General features: G+C 34.1%; 1 protein-coding gene across 1 annotated transcript in view; it reads right to left on the bottom strand.

Moving 5' to 3' along the window:
• mmd (disintegrin and metalloproteinase domain-containing protein mind-meld) overlaps window positions 1-25303 on the bottom strand; it is a gene marked incomplete at its 5' end in the record, with an annotated part of 164051 nt that overhangs the window by 91016 nt on the left and 47732 nt on the right. The window contains one exon of the mRNA XM_089698538.1: window positions 22578-22657. Coding sequence (XP_089554664.1) covers window positions 22578-22657 — 80 coding nt within the window. The remainder of the gene's footprint in view (window positions 1-22577; window positions 22658-25303) is intronic.

Raw genomic sequence — 25303 nt, 5'->3', positions numbered from 1 at the left:
AAATGGAAAACGCATTGAATGATGAACACAAACATATCTTCAAGTTCTTCTATGTGAATGAACGAAAGGTTTTACAGTTCCCATCTAACATCTTATTAGTCATGGTTGAATTGAATGAACTTTTCACAGAATCCTTTCCTTTAAAAAATCAGTCAAATTTATAGAAAATAAACATTTCAAGTATTTTTTAACACCTACTCATACCTACTCTACCTATTAAAGTTAGCTTTCGATCGAAATTTAGATTTCAATTTGTATCTAAAAGTAAAATTGTAAAAACTTGAAACTTTATCCAAGTTGAAGTCATCTTAATACTTGTGTTCACCATATTGAACACAGTTGAACATTATTAACTATCTGTAGTGTACATTTCCGTATACAGGTTCCGAATTACCTAATCCGTTCTCTACAAGCCCTTCCAAGACAATGTCTACATCTAATTGCATGTGGCAACTCAAATACTCCAAGTATTATTGAATTCTCTATACCAAATGGACGCAGAGCATTTGGCCAGGCTATTACATCCGTCAGTAATGTATGTAGTGGCAGGTCGTCAACGGCTGTAGCACGCATTCGACCGTAAGCTGACAAGCTTGTGCTGTATGTGCCTATATGTGTACTAGAAGCTTGTGAAATTGAAGATGTCATTATTTCATGGCAGTGGCTGTGAAGACATTTGTGTTAACCTGGTTTATGTTGTGGTCCTATAGAGAAGTATGAATGATATATGAATTTGAAATATGAATTAACGTATTTAAAGAGACTTATGCAAATGAAACAGAAGTCCTGTAAGGCTTAATAGTTTCTAGGTACCCTAACAAGAGTTAGTTTATATAAATTAAATCAGTGCACTAGAATACTCATTAGAGTTTAAAATTTTATACATAAATGGTATTAGTACCTAGAAATGGGTCGATAATATTGAGTAGATATTCCAAGAAATCGTCACAGCTCCCGTCTCATAATATTATAAGAGAAAATATACAAAACATCAGTATTTCCAACACACATCACTTAAAGAAAAATTTAGAGAGGTATGCCATCTGTTATTACCTAACCATCGTCATAAATTGGATTGGCGTGAAAGGATGCGGATTCGAATTTCGCTTCGTGACCAAATCTTTTCTATTCTTTACAATTTACATCGTTATAAAGTCTATAATCTATTCCTTCTAAGACACGTGTCCCGAACAGCTTCACAACACAATTCCCAACACTCAATATTGCTTTTACACGTACGATATCGTCCGTGAATTCACAATCGGGATGCTGGATGCTAAGCAAACATCCATAGCGTTGATGTACAGTGACGTCATAGCTTGGTTTTGCGGTGGCCGCCGATCCGTGACGTTTAACCTCTGGTCTAGGATATAACATTGGATATCGAAGCATTGATTATGATAGCAATAGTTTCGGACATTATTACTGGTATTCGAAATAGTAAGGACATTATTGTTTTGATACTTTAAAAAGCTTGAAAGAGTTCTTTGATTTTCAGTTTATAACAATTTGCAAACATTTCTTTAAGATGCGTATGATATGTAATTCAGTAACCAACCAATCCAAACATCAGAATATCACATCTATTAATTATATAAAATTCCTTCTTAATAATAAGATGAAGATTTCTTAAGAAGGAATAAGCGTTTTAATTGAGTGTTCATTTGCAAATTGGATCAAGCTTAAAAATCGAATTGTGTAGAAAATGAAACCTTAATGTTTGTTTGGTAAAAACTAATATATATTACCTTCATTACTGTCGTATTTATCACACAACTGACTTCATTTCATAAATATTGTATGAAGTAAAATATTTTCAGGACAAAGTATGATAATTTACATAATTCCAATTAAGATCTCCATCTCGACAAAAGTTTTTAATGCGATACCTCATCTTATATTTCTTATCCTTTAAGTTTTTGCGAGCGCTACATTTAAGGTACTTAAATCATTGAAACAATTTGCTTTACAAAGGCGATTCCAGTTAATTTCTTATTACTTCAGCTAAACTTAATTGGTGCATTTTCTCGTCGCCATCTCTGATATAATCTGCCATTTAATTAAAAATTTCTTCTAGACGTTAGCGTTAAAAATTTGCATCGGATTTCACTGCTTTTATTGTAATTTGTTCTGTTTTAATATCTTTTCCATGTTTTCTGTAATTGTTGCAACTGTATCTTTATTGTTTTGATTAAATAATTCTTTACACTTCGTTTCACACGAATTCTCTTTTACTTTATCTTTGTTCTTTTCCTGTATGTATCATAAATAATTTAATTTATATAAAATTTGAGTTAAATTGAGTTCTCCATGTAGATGCTTCTAGGGGAAAGGCGTCCTTAAATTAAATTTGATACAACGATATGAAAATTCAACTACATGAAGTTATACCATCTACACGTGAGTTGTATTTTACCACAACCTAGAATTTAAATGTGTAGAGATTTTTGCTACAAGCATAAAGTTTAAATGCATGCCTCCCACATTAAAAAATTTCAACAGAAATATATTTGTGATAGAAAATAAAAATGAGGTTACATAAGAAGGCTTTGTAAGCCATTTCTTTACACAAAATAAATTGTAATAACCGAACCAGAAATGTCACAAGACAAACCCGCTAATAAACCGTTCCCGGTAACAATTCAACTAAATACCTGAAACTACATTTGGCAACACGATTAAATAGCATTGCTTTTGGCTGTGATTAGATTTGGGCGCAAATTTAATCACGTGGTGTTCAAGAATTCAATCGGCTGTGATGACGCGGCGGGAAATGGGTTATGCGGCACAAGTAAGAAGATATTCGATGTAATTATCATATTAAATCTTAGTATAAAATATACTATACTATCTATATGATATACTATAACTATTAATTACAAGGAAAGGAACGCCGTACGCCCATAGTTACACTATATAATGTAAGTATACGAATTTAACTAGGTTACAGTTTCAGATTTCTGTCAACTTTATAGAATACGGATTAAAAATTCTTTTTCTAACTTTTTTAATCCGTATAATTATCAAATTTTGATAATTATATAAACTCAAAGAAACCAAATTTTGTACGCTTGACAGTTTATGTAGCTGATTGGATCCTGATGAAACTAGACGCAGACATTTAATACCTTTATTTTGGATTTACACATGCATGTTATGTGCTTATATATGTTTTATCCAATCCGACCTACCGGCTGAACCTATTATTTAAAACTAGATTGCCGCCCGCGGCTTCGCCCTCGTTTTCAAAGAAAAACCCACATAGTTCCCGTTCCCGTGGGATTTCCGGGATAAAACCTATCCTATGTGTTAATCCAAGTAACCTTCTCTAGGTGTGCTAAATTTCATTGTAATCGGTTCAGTAGTATTTGCGTGAAAGAGTAACAAACACACACACACACACACACATTCTCACAAACTTTCGCATTTAGGGTGCACTCACACACATCAGTCACCGTCACGGCACGTCACCGGACAGGATTAAAAAAAAATATGTATCAATAGTTCTAGTATGACTCTGTTCCCACACGACAGTCGCCGGCACGAAATCTATCAGTGACGTCCCCGGTCAGGCACGTCAAATAATCTTTCCATACATGTACCATACTTTTATCCCCACTCACCCGGTGCCGTCACGTCTCAGTTTAGTCAGCGTCGTGCTACCGTCAATTGCTACATGTTCTCTAGCGTGACACACGTCTAATCACTGACTAACCTGATGTATGTGTTCAATGATTCAGTCAAACCGGCGACGTGACTGACGGACAACATGACGGTGACTGGTGTTTGTGGATACGTACACAAACCGTCACCGATCAGTCATCGGTGACTTGACGGTGACTGATGTGTGTGAGTGCACCCTTATAATATTATAGTAGGATAAGCTGATAGTTCATTGAATATTTATGGTTCAATTGTGTCACTCATATACTTATATCTAATGTTACGTCAAACATAACATACTACTATTTATTTATCATATCTATCCCATAATCTACTGCATTATTATTAAAAAATAAACCAAACAGTTCCCTCCTTCCGTACGGCTCGTTTACCACCAGACGCTGACAGATTCAATTGGTTGTCATGACGAGGCAAAAGGTTATGCGAGCTCTAATTTATGAGACTGGAGCATTCTCCTCTAACATTCATGTGAAGTTCTTCTTATTTTAGTCTTAGGATATTACAAGATCTATCGCTTCCTTCAGGTCAGTATATCAATGTCAATATCTCGATGAGGGTGAATATCAGCTTCATACAGATTATTAAATTTAATAGATTAGGTTTCTGTGCTTCTATATTGTGTACTTCCAATGTTATACCATTTATTAACATTATTAAAATAAACGTAAGCCAAATTTATCGCCTTTATTATTTATGTAGAAAGGTAATCTTGAAATGTCTTTTAGGCCACTTTAGAAATCTTTTTACATTTATTTACTTTTAGGTCTCTAAGCCCAGACTGATTAGGTTTCATCTTGGTAAGTGACATGACAGGTAAGATCCACATTAATAAGAGGTAAAAAGTATCTTATCATCAACATTTGAAGTAATATCACGTGACGTCCTAAAATAACGATCAAATAGAAAAAAATATATACGAGTCATTTTTATTCCACCTTTCGCGCAGGGTTTCATTTACGAAAACGCTCCTCAGATTCATCTAAGACCATCCAATGAAATTATTATCTCAAATATAATGTCGCAAGCTAATTACGAACGACCTCGCTCGATTCTACAGCATAATCCACCCCGTTTGTCATGGGAAAACCTTTCTTATTAGCCCCGACGCCTTGGGATAATCGCACGTAATTGCCTGACAACGAAACTCGTCCTGGATTACTTTTTGCCTCTCCAACGGCTTAAGGACGACATTCCCTTGGACGTGCACAGTTTCGCTTATAACTTATGCGGAGGGCTGCTCTTGGTGACACGTATAAAAATTGGAAATTTTAAATTTCATTTTTAGCTGACGACGCGGACGCTCCGTCCCCGCGAGAAACTAGCTGAGCTTGTAAATAAGACAGACAAACAAAGCGTTCTTACAGTGGTAGCAATATTTTAAGTAAATAACATTATATTTCAGTTGTATTTCTTTTTGCATATTTATATAAGTTTGCGTTATATGTATAACAATAAACAATGGCTAATAAGAATCATGGTAATCTCTTTTTATTTCCAAGAAATGATAGCAATAATGTTTAGTGCTTGCATTTCTGATTTCCATGGAATTTGTCTGTTTGGTATCAAGCTGAAAGGGACCTGAGTTAAATCAAATTGGAGACCGCAGTTTGCCAACGAATTTATACTAGTTATTAACCTAGGTTGACATTTCAATTCTTGGAATTCTACTTGAACCAACCAACAACATTCTATTTCTTTCAATTCTATTCTGAATAAGCTCAAAGTTCTATTCGTAACGTAGTATGCTAAATTATAGCTGAAACGTAACACGGGCCACAAAGCAGGTACGTCATATAAAATTCGAGCAATATACAGGCTAACAAAAAGTAGTGTACTGCATTTCTCGAGTTCTCTGCAAATATGAACATAGCAGCTGCTATATGCGTGTGCATTTGTTTGAAAATTTGTGAACTGTTTACTGTGCTATGTTCATGCGTTTGCTACGATTAAACAAAATAGATGAGATATACAATGTTTAGGTAAATGTTACATAATATTAAGGTTAGGTTAAATTCGATTGCTCTGGCGGGTCACGAGTGTTCAGGCATCCGCCCCGGAATGGCGCGAAAGGATGCGGGTTCGAGTCCCGCCTCGTGATCGAATTTTTTCTATTCTTTATTAATTTACTATTATAAAGGCGAAAGTTTGTGTGGATGTATGGATGTATGGATGTATGGATGTATGGATGTATGGATGTTTGTTACTCTTTCACGTAAAAACTACTGAACCGATTACAATGAAATTTGGCACACATATAGAGGGTAACTTGGATTAACACATAGGATAGGTTTTATCCCGGAAATCCCACGGGAACGGGAACTATGCGGGTTTTCCTTCGAAAACGCGGGCGAAGCCGCGGGCGGAAATCTAGTTAATTTATATTTATAAAGCATTTGAATGCCTTAACCAAAAATATCAATTTCAATAATATCATAATTCTTAAGCGCGTCACACACGGTGAAGATACTATAATATTTTATCTTAAGATACTGTAGTATAAAATATAACAGTATCTTAAGATAAAATATTATAGTATCTTCACCGTGTGTGACGCGCTTTAGGGCGGAAACATGGCTTACGTTTCATTAAAGAATAATCAGTGCTAGTCTGAAGATGTTGTTTTTATTTGCAATACTGTTTTTTTACTCGTCTTGACATATCCCACGTGATATTGAGCAAGTCTTAATAGACGTAATAGGCGAAAGGATAACCGGACAAATAATCCTGTGCGTTTGGAAAAAAATACCTTTTGCTCTATATTTTCAGTCATAAAATTAAAATTTGAAACTTGAGAACATAGAAGAAATCTCCAGTTATTTACGTTACTTTTAATGAATTAAAAATAGTTAGGTATGTCTTAGTCATACATATTATTACGTTTTAAAAGCTTATCTGTCGAAAAAACTTAACAACAAAATTGTCAGTAAAATGGTAACAGAATTGGAGATACAATATATTAAGAAAATTTGTACTTATTTGTACAGCATAATATACATATATACGTTTTAAAAACATCATAGTTTCATGGTTAAAACTAAATCGCTAGTGAAATGAACACAGTGAATGCGATATTAACTTTTATGCCTCGCTGATTACAATGATGGTCGGGTTCCCGATGTGGAAGGGTAGAATGGCTCATCAGCCATTATATTATTGGTCATAATGGATGAACTTTCGTAGTTTTTTATTAACTTCCCGTGGTTGATCGTGTTGATCAATTTATGGTGTAGTAAAAGGTTATGTGGTTGGATATACTTTTATAATATGTATTATTATGTTGTAGGTTTATTAATCGTATTTATTAAAAAAACGTGTGGCCCCCGGGTCTGCCACGGTAAAGCTATTGCATAGCATGCCTTCAAGCCACACCTCCGCCCGTCGGAGTGGGGAGCGTGAGGTTTTTTCGATACGGAATTTCTGGATTCGGTCCCCGCGCTCAAGGCCTGCGATAGAAGCTATGCAAAGCATTTAATGATTTAATATTATAGTTTCATATAGAGTATAGTTTTGTGCTAAAAATCTGCCAGATTTTATAAAACTTCTACAAGAACAGAATAGACATTTGCAAGTTTTATCAAATCACTTCATCTTAGTTTTACCACCACGACATAGTAAACCGATGTAATATAATTGACTCTTCTAGAGATTATTTCCTTACTATGTATATATATGAGCCATGCTTCGCTAAATATGAATATTATATGAGTGGATTTTGGTTGCAAGACGCATATTAATGCTTCATACGAGCTATTGTTTCAAGTAAATACGATAAATGTTAGCATGTTTTCTGTTTATATTAAAGAGAAAATTATATATTTCGAAAACTGAACTCAAAGATTGTAAGTATTGTTTTAAACTTATCTATGTTTTCGCTTGTTGGATATTATAAGTATAACAACGAATGAAAGAGAAATTCAATATCTTCAAGATGATTGCTTCTATTCTTGGAAGTAAAGATGTAAAAATAGACGCGTTTATAGGTACTCAGAAATAACAGACATTTAAAGTTGTACAACCTTTTACTAAAAATAAGTGCTACGTATTTCTTCTTCTTTGTTTATGGCCTAGGGACTTCGCCAATGTCCAGTGTTATGTTAAATATCTTGAAATCGTATCTTGTTGTATTTAAATAAACTAATTACAACATAATATGTAAGTTTTTATATGACACTAGCGGCCCGCCCCGGCTTCGCCCGTGGTACATATGAAAAATAGATGTTGGCCGATTCTCAGACTTACCCGATATGCACAGAAAATTTCATGAGAATCGGTCCACCCGTTTCGGAGGAGTATGCAGACTAACATTGTGACACGAGAATTTTATATATAAGACTAGCGGTCCGCCCCGGCTTCGCCCGTGGTACATATGAAAAATAGATTTTGGCCGATTCTCAGACTTACCCGATATGCACAGAAAATTTCATGAGAATCGGTCCACCCGTTTCTGAGGAGTATGCAGACTAACATTGTGACACGAGAATTTTATATATAAGATTTATCTAAAACCCCGCTTCCTAGAGGTATGTTTGAAAATAACTAGTAGATAGCTAACTTGTAATATTAAGAACTTATTTTAAGCGTTACATTATTGGCGACGTGTAATATTTGAGCGCACGACATCGCGTGTGCGAAACACCTGCGAGTTTCTCGCGAGCTAATTTTATTGAAAAACAGCATAACATAATGCGGGTAGAGTGTTACAAGCGATGCTTTTGAGCTTTGGAACAATATTAGATGTGTAATTTTTTTAATATAAAATTCTATAAATTATCTGTACTTCTACACTCATAAAATACTAGATTTCCGCCCGCGGCTTCGCCCGCGTTTTCAAAGGAAAACCCGTATAATTCCCGTTCCCGTGGGATTTCCGGGATAAAACCTATCCTTTGTGTTAATCCAAGTTACAATCCACCGACCGATTATAATGAAATTCAGCACACATATAACTTGGATGTGTGCTGAATTTCATTGTAATCGGTTCAGTAGAATTTGCGTGAAAGAGTAACAAACACACACACACATCCTCAAAAACTTTCGCATTTATAATATTAGTAGGATCTTTAGGAACTAATAAAGCTTGCTTGTTTATTTGAAAGCGCCTAATCTCAGATACTAAATTATACCGAATTCAAAAATTACGTGTGTGAATGCTATTTAAATGAAATTTTTTTTTTCATTGCAATCGTATTTTCAGTCGTCGGAAAGTTGTAGGAATATCACTACATAGTATAAAACAAAGTCGCTTTCCGCCGTCTGCCTGTCTTTCTTTAAAATTACTCAACAGATTTTGATAGGTTTTTTAATAGATAGAGTGATTCAAGAGGAAGGTTTTAGTAGAGTAAGCCTTGGGAGGTAAACTTAATAAAATAATAAATAAAAATTTAATGTCACATTAGCAGCGTTTTATTCGATCAAACAACCGCACCGTATCACAATAAATCGTCGCTAACAAACACGCTAAACAAACGTTTACTTAGTCCCAGTAAATTAACTTGTTACCAGACATGCTACGCGAAACACGCGAGAGGCTAGACTCCCTTCGCTATTGTAATGGCGGTTCAGACGAGACGCGTTTGGCACGCGTAAATTTTAATTAAAATACTAATGAAAAACAAATATGAGCGCTATTATTTGAGAAACGTATCTGTTTTTTGGAAAATAAATAGAAATAATTTTTCTAATTAATAGACGTGGTAAAAATGTGTGGATTTAAATTTATTAATCTTTCACACAAAAACAACCGAACAAATTCTGATGAATCTTGACAGCTTAAGCCTTCGAGGACTTAGTTTTCAGCTAAAATATCGTATCAAAGTACAAATAAAGAAACAATAATTTGTTCCAAACTAAACCTGTAATACTTCATAAATAACTCATACATAAACCTATTAATTAGAACAAGTTGTAATTACATATATTCTGTAAGTGGAATCCTCACATATTCATTCCAATTACTTACGATCCCAAACCCAATATATTTTTATCGAATTTCATTTTATCCATTTCGTAGAATAATTTGATCAATATTTCTATTGACGTGGTAAGAGCCTATATTCTATACTTCAATATTATAAAGCTGAAGAGTTTGTTTGTTTGAACGAGCTTATCTCAGAAACTACTGTTCGATTTTAAAAATTATTTCGGTGTTAGATAGCCCATTTATCGAAGAAGGCATATATTTCAACACGCTAAGACTAACAGGAGCATGGCGGGGGAAACCACGGGGCACAGCTCGTCAAATATAAAATTACAATCGTAAATAACAACTACATGCTCATATTAATAAAATATAATATTGTGAGAGACAATATTTCCATCATTACAACAAAATTAAATTCGATGCAAATATTTCTCCAACTCAAAAAGTTAAACAAGCCGCTCCAGAAACTCGAAGAAAGGAGTTAAATTAATTACATAATTCGTTTTGAGAGTAAATTCAACTGATCGACGGTCGAGTCATTCATTATTTCGAATTTAAATGTCGTAATTGTTTTAGGTATATTTACAAGGTGATGTTACTTGGAAGAGTCGATGTCTATCTGTTCAGCCTATGTTGACATGATGATACGATTGCATTCATATTATGTATAATTATGCATCTATGTCTTTTATCGATTAAGATGACCAAATCTTTGTGTTATACAATTTCGTCTATATTATGATTTTCATTTTCAAATTTCACTAACAATTGTTGAGTCAGAAAGGTGGCAGTGTAGAAACACCTCCTTGCCTTGTATAACATATAAAGTTGTCATATAAACTAAATGCAATATGAATAAAGTGTTACATTTACACACGAGTTTTCTTCACTTGTCACACACACGCTCTCAGTCTGAAACACCAGTACATGTTAAACTGTTCCATATGACCGCGTTATTGCACACTCGAACCGAAATACGTGTATTTTCTACGTAACTCGATTATTTATTCGTTTGTACATACAAATAGACGGATCGAGAAATTAATTGAATTCCCGTGATTATTACATCGATGTTTATTGTTTAGAGGTTGAGGTCAAATGAGCTTTTAGCGATATTACATTATTGTAGGCAATGTACGTAATATCATTCACTGAAGGTACATTTAGATTTTGATTATTGTAAACTTCAATACAATACAGTTAAATTTTCTACCAGTCCCGGGTCGATTTAGAGATACGAAAATTCTATTCATAATAATATCTTTTTCTTAGAAGCACATTAAATGTAATGAGTAATTAGTAAACCGACTCATTATAAAATGACTGTCCGAAATACTATCTAACATTGTGTAAAGAAAAGCTAAAAGTGTACAATAATCGTAAACATCCTATTATGTACAATACGATTATTAAGTTTAACTTTGAGATTCAAAATCGCAACTTAAACTTGAGTTTATTTTCGAGTCAGGCTCAAAATACATTTCAGTTTTTTTTTTGTAATAGGGAAGCGCTTGACCACAATCTCGCCTGATGTTAAGCTGAGATGTGGTCTAAGATGGAACGCGAAGGTACCTGCTCACTCTACGCTAATAGAGTAGAGTGAACAGGTACCTTAAAGTAGTGCCTTACCTAGTTTAATAGAAAAACAAATATCATACATACATCCAAAACACCGAATTTATAACACTTACAAACACAATATTAGAAAAATCTTTATCAAAATCTCCCATCACTTTAACCATAACCATATCGGATATCCGCAACATGAAAAAAATCATAAGAGTTTATTGCGTATCCGATAATAATACAGTAAAGCGGATATAATATAAACATAAACATAACAAGAATGTTTATGAGTTATAAACAAACAGAAAGTCATCGTGGCCATCATTTTTCATTGCGTTCGTTATTGGTTAACAGTAAATAAGGAAGCGAAATGTTTTTTGGCAAGTTTTCTGTGTAAGTTTTGTGTGGAGTCATTGCGCGCTAAGTGGAAATTCCTCCGCATGCCTTGATGCATGTTAATGTAATCATTCATGAGAGGAGGGGGGAAACTAAGTTGTGTACTAGCGATGTAATCTGTAATAGATTGGAATTAATAATTAATTTGACAATAGCTATGGTATAACGTCGTCAATTTGTTTGGACGAAGAGAAATGTAACAAATCAAAATTTTATGAGATAGAGGTGTTTTTAATAATGTACCATGCTTTTCGAGCTTCATATTATATCTAGCGTAACTGTGTTAAAAAATAATGTATGGACTGTAGGTGTACCTCAAAAAATACACTAACAATATAAAAAAAAACACTGAAAAATCTCTCTTATAAAAAATCACACAACAGCAAGCTCATATCAAAAAAACACATATAGTTTTAAATTTTCCCGCGCAGAACGTTCTAGAAGGTTCGAGAATCCAGAGCTACAATCACGCGCGATCCGTATTTGTGTTTGTGCGTCTAATTTTAGAAGGCCGTATTGGATCAGGCGGACGAATTACATCACGTTAAATTAGATTGGATTCGATATCGCGGTTTGCTGGGCAAACAGACGAATCAGGCTTTTAAATTGCCCCCGATATTCTTGAGATATTTATGCTCTATTTTTTGTAGGGTATTGCGAGATTTGGATCTTTTGGCTAGCGAATTTGTTGGGTTGTGATGAATTAAAATGATATGAGCATTCTGCTGTGGCACAGTTCACAGAGTTTCTATATACCTATATCAATTAAAATGTATAGGTACTGCATATTATGAAAAAGGCTCTACATTCACGAGAATATGTTAAACAAATGATTAGTCGTAATGTCACAACACCTTAGATCATTAAGTAATGAATTACTTAATGATCTAAGCACAACACACATAATATTCTGGTTATAATTTTTTTTAATAGAAATATGTCATAAATATGTAATGTAAAATATTAGTTTTTTTTTAATCAATGAAATGAATATTATTAGGAACAATGTTTTAAAGTAATAACACCCATAGTATAATATAGAACCTCACCTTCACCTAAAGCACTATCTGCAAAAGCGTCAGCATTTCCCCAACCATGACAAATATTCAAAGTTCTAAAAACCCTACTACCAAATATTCCTCAAAGTTCTCGTCTAAAATAATTCCAATACCGAGCCCCCTGAACGATAAAACTTATACATTACTGATAAGAACGTTAAGCCCGAATCATAGGGCGGCCGCAAAGCATGTCAGCTGATCTAGGGTACGGCCAGGTGCGTACCGATTGCCCACAAAATCGCTACACTACGGTGGTTAAATTTTACAGCTTGTTGCGTGGTATATGGCACGAGATTGGAGCGTTTTTAGGATACATTTAAGACATAGGAAACATTTAATCATGGACAAGAACATACAATTAAACTAGCAACAAAATAATAAGAAAACTAAAGAGATTACAAAGAAATAAGATATAAACATAATACAGATAGGTGGATGGCATGTTTTTGGCTACTAATTTAGTTAACGCGTGTTACGACTGTGGAATAGTCCACGCTCAGTATGTAGAGTTCAGTGGTTAATTCCAAGACGTGCTTGTAGTTCAATCAGTATTAAATTTACCAGTATATTAAACGCAATTAATTACTTCATAATATAAAACAAAGTCGCTTTCTCTGTCCCTATATATGTCTGCTTAAATTTGTAAAACTACGCAACAGACTTTGATGCGATTTTTTTCAAGGTAGGTTCCGCAGGCGGAATGCTTGTGCATGCATGTATTCTGAAATTGCCTATATACAGCTATCGCTTATATCTTGTACTATACTTGTAAATAAACTGCCGTTCTCTCGCGTCGTATTCACGCATTCGTAGCGACTGTGAATTTATCTGTTAGTTACCAATAGCATTGTTGTGACGTGGTAAAGTTATATTGGAAACTAGAGGTCCGCCCCGGCTTCGCCCGTGGTACATATTTCGCAATAAAAGGTAGCCTATGTCCTTTCTCGGGTATCAAAATATCTCCATACCAAATTTCATGCAAATTGGTTCAGTAGTTTAGGCATGATTGAGTAACAGACAGACAGACAGAGTTACTTTCGCATTCATAATATTAGTATGGATTAAACCCTTTGTTATTGAATTAAGATACGTTTAGTATTGAATTTTGTCTTTGTATCTTTATTATTGGAGTAAATGTGACTTAATTCTGGAACCTTTTCTTTGTTATAAGTTTTATCAGCTAAGGGCGTATTCAGAAAGAAAGCTTGAAACTTATAAGTATCGTACTTATAAGTAGCGCTTATAAGTATCAAGCTTTCTTTCTGAATACGTCCTAAGTTTGGTGACCATTTCAGAAGTTTTAACATCTTAATAATATATTCGTACTTAACATACAGATATTGAAGATTAATATTTAGTTAAGTTTTGTACTTTCATGTAGGGATTGTTTCCAAGTCGTTATACCCTAGTTTAGAAGTATTTCCTGTAAGTACTAGGTATCTTCATATAATTTATGACGTATTTTTTAAATACGTGTATTAATATGCCACTCTTTCCGAATTGCGTTATTCTACCCGTTTATTTCTACCAAAAATCGAACTCTGCACCACCTGCTTCATCACCCTCAAGCAAACCAAAGTACTAGGCGCTCATAAACTGCTAGTACACTAATAGTTGATATGGGACCGTCAATCAATACGAAGCAAACGTTACAGCTTATTAAAACTTTTCTCCCTTTACAATTGACCTACAAATCTTTCGTCTCTGTCGCACACGTGGTCTTGCGTACTTGCGTCTCACGTTGCTCTCACAACTTCTAATTGACGTCACAATTGCCCTGGAGCTATGTGGAGCGAATGCGTATTGTAATGATGTAAAGTTAGGTTGTCTTGTATTGAACTATTTATTCGGAGAGTACTAACTGTTGAATAAAAATTGATAGCAAATTTCAACACATACAAATTGAGCATTCGAAACTAAAGGCTTAACAATTAATCAATTAAACATCCTATTAGAAGATTGTAGTTGCATGTGAGATAATCTTCTTCTTATACATATAAAATTCTCGTGTCACAATGTTAGTCTGCATACTCCTCCGAAACGGGTGGACCGATTCTCATGAAATTTTCTGTGCATATCGGGTAAGTCTGAGAATCGGCCAACATCTATTTTTCATTTGTACCACGGGCGAAGCCGGGGCGGGCCGCTAGTATGTTAAATAAAAGTCATCCAGAAAAGAACAAGATTTCATTTAAAGTTAGCAGTAAATACATACATTAAACATCAAAGTTTTTCATCAGCTGAGATTCATAAAATGATTTCTTAAAGTCAGAAAAAATTCTTACGACCCTCCACTACGTCAAACAGGTTGCCAATTAATTCGTAATAAATTTCCAACACTTCTAAAACCATTAAACAATAATAGCTTGTTACTGCGCATTATTAAATCACGCCGCAATCCAACTCAATTACCGTAAAGCACAAATCCAACAAATCTGGAACAGATTAAAAGATATAACGGTAAAAAATCGCGGCAATTATGCAAATTCCAGTAATAAAAGCGATAATGTTTCGTGTACCGATCGAAACGTCCGATTTTATCGCGAAACTGGTAAATTAATATAATCACTGCGTTTATATTCAAAGCCCTAGTTGGTTTAATTGTTAAGTCAATTTTGCCGTTTCAATTATATTGTTGTTACCGTTTCGAAGGACCGATTTTCATTGCGAGCGCTTATGGTGTTACTATTATATCAATATTTAAATACGAAGTGTCTGATCATGTTATTTAGAAGTATTGTCTATTTGCTTGGATAAATTTACTATCCTTACGGAGAAATGGTAAGGAAATTGGAATTGAAAAACGGAAAAATGTCACGCGTAACGAAAAAATATTACACTCAATTTTTTTCCAACCCCGATAAAGAAGTTTCACTTCCAAAAACAGTAGATAGAGTACAAATACATGGTTTTCAATAACGTTAACAGGTACTACATAGGCAGTAATAAACCGTTAACATTCATGACGTTATGTGATACGCACGATGCGTTATTTAATGAGCTATACGATATTGAAATAATTTCATACAACTGCATTACCTGGACGGAAATTTAAGCTCGATGATTACAATGAATTTATTATAATACGACACGTGCGGATATAAATGTGGAGGGTTTAACGATAAATACCATCGTTAATTGTGTAATAGTTGCAATGGTTTGCAGAAAATATGTTTGAATAAAGACAGACAAAAAAATAAAAAGGGCGTGTGTGCCTAGCACACGTGTCAGAAGTTAAACTTCTTTGATAAGATTCAAAGATACTAAAATCGTCGCCTTACTCCATGACGTGACGGTACGGTGAAATGAACGTCTGATAATTATATCAATACCGTATGATAAGAATTTTAGGGCTATCATGCATTATAATTAATGGTTTTTCTATAAAAAGAAGTACTTAATTATTTTATTTGTGTAATCATAACAAAAATTGCAGTTGAAAGTACTTAAATACTAAACAATCAATACAATTTGAACTCTATCATGCTAGAAGTAAAACTGAAAGTCGTGCATCAGCAAATGTGATTTATTATTAATGGAAAAAATTGATATGCGGTACAGACGTCTGCATTTTACGTGCTTATATTGATTTTCCCATTACATCCCCATACAACGACACAAGGCTGACAATGTAACATACACGATGTAAGCCATGGTTTATCCTTGAATTTTTATAATTATTTTCATAGATATCGTAATCCATACTAATATTATAAATGCGAAAGTAACTCTGTCTGTCTGTCTGTTACTCAATCACGCCTTAACTACTGAACCAATTTGCATGAAATTTGGTATAGAGATATTTTGATACTCGAGACAGGACATAGGATAGGTTTTATCCCGGAAATTCTACGGGAACGGGTTTTTATTTGAAAACGCGGGTGAAGCCGCGGGCGGAAAGCTAGTACTTAATACTTAATAAACTTCCTGGGACATTTAAAGCTAGATAATAATAATAATATCGATTTAGCGCTCTTTACAAAATCGGCAACTTTTTTCACAGGCTATACTAATTATTGATTAATTACCGCTAAAAAAAATGTACAAAACATCTGCCATTTTATGATGCGGCGTATAAGTTATAAAAACAAAGAAAATTCATCAGTCGTGATGCAATTCAACATTAACATCAATTAGGTATTTATTAATAAAGTAATTATCTTTAATTTGGCTATAGTAAGATAAGCAATCCCCAAAACGAATGTCCTAGGGTCATGCGATCACATAAGTAAATTGAAAAAATAATTGGACTTAAAGCGTGAAAAGCACAATTTCCTTATCAATAATTTAGTTTAACATGAATATCTGCATATAAATTAGTTATTTGTTACTTATATAATTTAATAAATCACTTATTTGCATTCGAAGTATCGTCCCCGACCCGGGACCGCCCCCGGGGACGTGTACACTTCGCTAATATAGAGGAATTGTTTACCCAATCCGCTTCGTGAAAAACAAAGGATTTAAATATTCAATTAGGTTCAAAGTGCTTTGACATGTTTAGGAAGAAAATACTGATGTTTAGAGAGTCTAAAAGCGAGACCTGCCATTCGATTTTTTACTTTATCCTCGTAATTGTTAAATGAATTGGAAAGTTTGCTTAGATGTGATAATGATTATTGATGTGTGACAAAAAAGCGAAGCAGATTTGGATGTATTTTGTTTGCAAATAGTTATAATTTTATTTATCTGTGTACCACGTTAGTAGACTTTCATGTAGAATTTATACTCTTTTTGGTGTTTTATCATCCCCATAATTAAATTTTATGCTCACATAAAAAACATGGAAATCCAAAAACGATATACGCGACGATAAATTTCCACCATGTGATAAATATTTTTCTTCATAAAAAGATTTCATGCAACCGGTTATAATGTTTCACACCTTTTTATTTATTACTTCCTACTTCCTATGAGTGTCAACGCCCGTGGATATAGGGTTGTCAAAAACTCTTTCGCCAAATAAGTAGAAGAAGAGAGTTTATAACAATCTCGACTATACTATATATAGCCAAAGATCTAACAAATATTTGTAAGTATGTTAGAAATGTATACAAGTGACGCTGATATTTGAAGTGAAAACTTCTTTAGCGACGTTGAGCACTTTTTCTGTAATGGGTATAAAATCTTAAACTCGCGTCAGGACACGTGACGATCGAAAAAGCGTAAGACGGATACTTACCATTCCAAAATATCAAACATGCTCAACGTTAATAATCAAGTTTTCACTTCTGCCGGCACTCCCGGAGTGCAACTCGTCTTTTTTTTAAAAGACGCGATTAAAAAAATACGATTACAATGTTACATCAATTAATTTCTAATCTAACTTTAAAACCGTACGTGTTTTGCATTGGCTTACATTTTAATACTTATTTATAAACATTCTATTAAAATTTAAAACAAAATATTGTAAATTTTCCTCACACACAACGTACATGAACACACAAGGAACATAATAAGCATAATAAAATTTAAACAGCTGGCAACCCTCATAAGGGCTTAACGGGCGTTAGGCACCGCGATGATATTTCGGGAAATTTCCAAAGGAAGACGGTAAATAACCTGAGACTGCCGCCCAGGGGAAAATATGAGTTATTCGTATCCATTCTGACGTTTTTAACCTTTTCCGTTGGGTAAAGTAATACCCGTTGTAGTACAAAAGTAAGCCGAATTTATGATAATGAACGACTTGGAAGGATTCTCACTTGGGAGATTAATTTGTTAGAATTAATAGATTATTCCGAAAAATTTGCTGGGGATTCTTAATTTTGACTGGGCATTAATAGGGTATCGTACTCTCTACTTAATAATTAATTTACTACGGGTAATCGATTTAATTATGATTAATTTGAAAAAGGGTACGTCTTTTCTCTGATGACGATGTTATTAGAGCAGGCATTAAGATTGTAATAATAGTTTTATTTTACGAACTTTATGGTTCGGTTTTGTAATAAATATTTACCTTACTATTTTTTAAATATTCCGTATCCTTTTTCGCTGTAGAAAGAAGAGAAATAAGAGATTGCAGCTTTCTTTTACGGCATGAAAGTTTGTATAACTACAAGAATATCGCGGTCATTGTCTTGAAAATAGTAAAAAATTTAATACTTTTTCAACTCGGATAAGTCACTGACAATACGTATTATATTGCTAAGATGATTTATTATCAAACGTTTTTATTACCTACTAGCGGTCCGCCCCGGCTTCGCCCGTGGTACATGTTTACGTTTTCTCTACATAAGAACCATCCTCGTACTTAAAGGAATATAATAAAAAAAGAATTATCGAAATCGGTTCAGCCGTTCTCGAGTTATGCGCTTACCAACACATTTTGCGATTCATTTTTATATATAAGAAGAAGAAGAAGATATAGACATGTCTTGTTTTAAGAATATAAATTTACTTGATAAAGCAAATTGTATACGTGTATTTACATACGCATTTAATTTAAATATTCGCAATAATTAGATTAGCATATTATCATGTTTTTGTCTGCAAAAATCTAGAGAATTTAGGTTATCCCAAGTCTGAAAGCCGCGGGTCTTGAGTTATGAATAATTACTTCACATTGTATGAAATTTAGACAAATTTATTTAGCACCGGTTGCTTAATAAAATTGTTATAATTTTATAAGTTAAACGGAGGTAAGAGAGAAACCATGTCGGCATTAAATTAAACGTTTTTATGAATGAATAAATTAATAACATTAAATAAAATATGTAAGTTATGTATAAAGGTATTTTCTTTTTCCTTTCAGATAAAAAGCTCCTTCCTTTATGGTTTATGTTGTCTACAATACTTAAACACATAGTCTGTGCAAGGCTGTTAAAACTATAAATTATAACACTTATACTTCCCACTCAATCTATCTTAATTGTGTGTGAAGTCCCATGTCCCCTATTGGGGTAAGGGGCAGATGCATTATACATCTGTTTCACTGATCGATTTTCTTTAGGGACAAGTAGGTGATCAGCCTTCTGTGTCCTACCAGACCGAGACATTTTCTTCGTCTCCACCGGGAATCGAACCCAGGACCCTTCGGTATTACGCTCACGTGTCAACCACAGTACCAACGAGGCGGTAACTCTATCTTTATTAGATATCAATAATATAGTAGGTATTTACATTTAAAACAAATTCTTCACGCTTTCGCATAAGAAGCAATACACATTTTCGCAATCCATTCCCTCATTCAATCTAACAGCCCTTACCCAAATCCAAGAACAACACTCGACGATCGAGAACTTTCCAACGTGCAATTACAAGGCTCGATTTCTTCAAAGGATTACACCGGTAGCTCGTTATAACCAATCGATGTACAGCATCCATTGTGATGCAGCGTCTCTGCGTCATTTTCCAATCTGGAGCTCAAATTGTAAGCCCTCCACTCCGCAAGCACTCGTGCTGACTTATGATTGGTGCGATTCATGGGTTCGCTGTGTTTTGATTGGTTGGAATTTAAATATAAACGTTTTATTGAATAATTGATAAGAGGACTCAAGAATTCGGTACATTGCTTTTAAATATTATTAATGAAACGTCTGTCATAGCTATATTATATTTGTTTAACTTATAGATGTTAATTTCATTAGTGCTTTTACAGTTGTATTTTATATATTTTACTTCATGATATTAAAAACTTACATGACGGACATTTAGCTCCTTTAAAAATAACTTCCAATATTTTCTTAACTCAATATGAACTACTTACCTATTATAACAAAAAAAGCCACAAATATTAAATAATCGCTTACGCTTATACCCCACGCTTCACAAATCGCTACCTCCCATAACTTGCAGCCACAACTCGATTCCCTCAGCCCATTCCATCGACTTCATTAAAAGCGATGTATAAACAAGCGAAGCGGGACAGAAGGCCGCTTTTGTGCTCCAATCAAATTTTTTGCGGCAATGCAATTTTTCAGTTACACAATTTTGGTTGGTCCGCCGATTTGGCATCGCAGTGTGTGCCTTGATGTTGAATAGTTATGTTCAATATAGTATTGAATTTAAAAGTATAAAAATAACTTAAATAATAAGCCTTTTAAAAATTTTATACTCAATATAGATAACATTAAAAAATTAAGAAAATTGCTCTGAAAGTTTTAAAGACTCGAAAACAATGATGCTGCTCTTGAAACCTTTCACCTGTAGAAACCACCGTACCTGAATGCTAATAAGCTATATTCTTTTTAGTTTTACTATTATTCCTCTTATTCCTTTTACGAATCGAGGTAAGTAGTAAGATAATATAGCAATCACCTAGTAATATAATTATATGTATATCTCCAATAAACACCTTAACCACCTCACCATTAAGAAACTCGACTTCCACGGCTTCTATTAATCTTCATAAGTTCATAATATTAAAACGTATACGTATCATAATACTGAAGCTGAACAACATCATAATCAGCACCAGACCTTTGGGAAACCGAAACTCATCTGATAGTTTATGTAATGGTTAATTATCGCAACTTGAAGTCTGTAATTATTACGTATTTGTAAAGTTTCACGCTAGGCACTTGTCTGTTTTGTTTTGATGTAATTAATATTGTAATAACCTATGTGTATCATCTAAGCTGGTAAGACGGTATTATATTTTGTCGTAGCGTAGTCGTAGCTGTCGTGGCGTAGTCGTAGCTGATGTAGCCTAGTCGTAGGTGTCGTAGCGTGGTCGTAGGTGTCGTAGCTGTCGTAGCGTAGTCGTAGTCTTCGTAGCTCTTGTAGCATGTTTGACTACTACCAGCTAGCAGCACAATACCTTACGTATCTACGCACCTAAGATATTGTATTACTAGCTGGTAGACGTCTCTACGTTATCTTCATACGTAGATCTAAAACCTTTAAGGGACGTATAAAGAAAGCGGATTTAAGCGAACATGGTTAGTTTTCGTGCACAATAATCAAGAAAAAAATACAAAAACTTAATCAAAAAATTATTGAAGTCCTATTTTTCAATTTATTATGATATGCTCAGTGATTATATCCAATTCAAACAACTTACAAATTAATTCTATAAAAATAGAAATATAAAACGTCGCTATTCGATCTGAACAACCCCAAATACATTTTATACATTGAAAACAAAATCACATCGAATCAATTCAACAACCCATTGACAAGTTATGGATCCGTGATGGATGGAGACAGGCATATCCATTATCTGTGTGAGTGAGTGGGACGAATATATACATTATCATCGTTTGTTTAGAATTCAATAACGTTATATCGTAAATTGCTAAGTGCATCTTTTATATGTGATTTATTATCTGTGCCCAATATATTATATGAGGTAGGGAACAGTTTACTGAAAATAGATTGTTATTTTGATTTGTAAGTCATTTTTATGTGAGTAATCCGTAATACATACGTGGTGAAAAATGGCGGAAAAATTAACGAAAGAAGGATTAGGAAATCGCTGCATTGGTTTTTATAATTAGGTAATTCAGTCTATAAAAAAGAAAAAAATATTGCACGTAGAGCAGTTCATAAAGAATATTAAACACATTCAGTGACTATAACGATGCACAGATTATGATTGTACACATTTCTGTTAAAGCTCAAAAAGGTTTTGGTTTTATATTTTTTATTTGAATCATAATTGCATAGTTTAATAAGAGTTAAACGTTTTTTTCTTAATGCCCCCTCTTATCTTCTCCCATGCATGGAGCTATGGAGTTTCTTGCCGGTTCTTCTCCGTAGATACTGCTTTCCGAATCGGTGGTAAATGTTAAAAATATGTAATGACGTATCAAAAGTGCTTCTAGAAGACGTCTAATTGAATAAATAAAAATGTTTGAGTTTGCAGCTAAATGTCTCGCTTTAATTTCTCCACACATGCGTTAACATTGTTACGTTCATCTTATCAACCAGATTGTAGGCACAGATAACATACTACTACCCTTGTAGGTTCTAATATAATCTGTGGCTAGTCTAACCTAGGTACTTACGTGTTGAGCTCTAGATCCAATCTGAATTTATGGTTGAAGGCTTTGATGAGGAGCGATGTGCGATGGTAGTGCTTGCCGGTCTGGAACAAATGTTCATGTTAGGCTTATTGTGTATCGGTTAATATTATATACTGTGGAGGAGTTTAAATCTGTTCATATTATATTCTATGTAGGTAGTTTTAAATATGAAGCAGAATATTAAAAGCTCTGCCTCATAATGTAGATTTAAAGATTAGTTGGTATCGGTAAATTGTACATTTGACGAATTTCATTCATTGAACACAATTTGATAGAATTTACAGTACCAACAGTTATAGAAAGTTATTATGTCTTATTTTATCTCTTTACATATTGACTTTAGTTGATTTTAGTTTTTAGTTGACCCATTATGTATAATGCATACATCCATACTAATATTATAAATGCGAAAGTATCTCTGTCTGTCTGTCTGTTACTCAATCACGCCTAAACTACTGAACCAATTTTCATGAAATTTGGAATGGAGATATTTTGATACCCGAGAAAGGACATAGGCTACTTTTTATATACATAGCCACGGGAACGGGAACTATGCGGGTTTATCTTTGACTGCGCGGGTGAAGCCGCGGGCGGAAACCTAGTCATGTATAAAGCATGTTTGCCTCCATAGTTATGTTTATGCTGTATTTATAAAAATACGCAATCCATGTGTGTCATGACAGAAACAGTTTGTTTCAGATTTTCCTAAACTGCTGTAACACCCGTTTCCCACCAACCTACATCAAAAACAATACATTACATTCAACATTGTTCATACCAGTTAATATTGCACTTGCAACATAACGAATAACAGCAGAACCGGACCGTCCGACCGCGCACCTTAAACAAAAGCTGTACCCACGAACAAAAACGAAAAATCCACTCTCACACGACTATGATTCAGAAACAATGGCATGTTTAAATTAAAATTTTCCCGAGTAAGACTTACGGGAATGAAGTGTACGGCATAATTGCGCAATCCGAGTGAAAACGGTTAGAGTACAACCCTTTCTAACTCGTTGACCCATTTCACTAACTCCACCAAGGCTGTATGGATTTTTATACGAAACACGTGCGAACGTTCGGAGTGTGACTTTTGAATGTGTGAGGAATGAGTCAGTGGTGTTTGTTTTGATGGGTTCCATTGAGTGACCTTTTTTGACGTGACAACGTCTTATAATTCGATACAGCCGGCTGCACGCACGAAAAAACATGACTCATGTGGCGTTTCCTCGCTCTGAGGCGTTCCATGTGGCTTGAAGTGCAAGCGAGAGCGCGGAACGAGTGACAAAGAAGCACAATCGGACGTTGTCACGTTCAACTATCGTCAGTAAACCGACTTTACAGACAACCAATTTTTTTAAGTGGGGAAATCTTTCATAGATGCCCACGGCCCCCATGGAAGGAGCCGTGGGTTATGTCGGATTCTTACCGACTAAAACCCCACTGTGTTCCGTTGAGCCGCATTAATGATGGGGCCGCGGGTATGTGACCTGAGAATTCTTTAAACCTTCTTTTGATTCTTAGTTTCACGGCTTCATATTATAATAGAGCTGTAGCTTCATAATATACTAGAATAAGGTCGATATCGGTATGCAAAAAGTAAGTATCTAATTATAGACAACTAATAATTATTGTGCGGTAAATTATTGAAGCAGAAATACTGTTCTTTTCTACGATAGACTGATTTGTCCGGGTATATTTAAATGCTACGAGAAAATTATTGCTACGCGGTTATTTTTGTATACGCTACGTGGTTTTATTTTGTTAAAAATGCAATTACATATTTAAAAGCAATATAATGAATTGTATTCAATTTAAATACATGTGTGTGTTGTGTTGTATGTGTCGTTATCATAACTTCGTAAAATATTAATATTAGCGATATAAATATAAATAATGAAAAGTATTGCATTTGTAACAAAACACTGTAAATTTTTTCGTAAATATCACATAAAGCCTCGATTTACATGTACAAATCTGAACATACAATATTTTTAATATACTAACGTAACTTTCATTATTGGAAAACGACTTGACCGTTTCTGTGATCCCATTTTATTATATTAAGAAATAATTGCCTACCCAAAAAATAAAGATGAACGGTGCTCATATCTTATGATCCTTTTATAATAAGTTTTTCTATAATAATAAAAACGTGGGTTCTCGATAATCGAATATTTATTACAAAACTGATTTACCATTAACTGGTCAAGTACAAAATTACTACTACTAGCTTCCGCCCGCGGCTTCGCCCGCGTGGTGCTTTGATAAAAGGTAGCCTATGTTCTTTCTCAGGGTCTAAAGATTGACATGTGCCAAATTTCATCAAAATCGGTTGAGAGGTTTACGCGGGAAAGCGTAACAGATAGACAGACAGACAGAGTTACTTTTGAATTTATAATATTAGTAGGGATTACATCAAATTTTAAGTGATAAATGAAAAAAATAATTAAAGTGAGTGAAAAAAATACACAACGCCTCTTCAAATTTTTTATATTTATTATTCACTAATGAGGTTTTATTACGATGCTCTTATAAAAGATAATAACAGTTGGGAAAGTATAATTTTTGGATAGGAAAATTAAAATTTTTCTTATTGTACTAATTAAAAATAAACGCCATTAAACTGTTATTATAGAGCCTATAGTAGTAGTAAGCTTTCCAGAAACTTTTAACTTTTTAAATATTTTGTACTCCGTCCTTGT

The sequence above is a fragment of the Colias philodice genome, chromosome 9 (genome assembly GCF_061535455.1).
Source record: "Colias philodice isolate Cphi_HAF_F1 chromosome 9, ilColPhil1 Martin Lab GWU primary, whole genome shotgun sequence".
Taxonomy (NCBI): Eukaryota; Metazoa; Arthropoda; class Insecta; order Lepidoptera; family Pieridae; genus Colias; species Colias philodice.
This window is presented reverse-complemented; position numbering and strand designations above follow the sequence as displayed.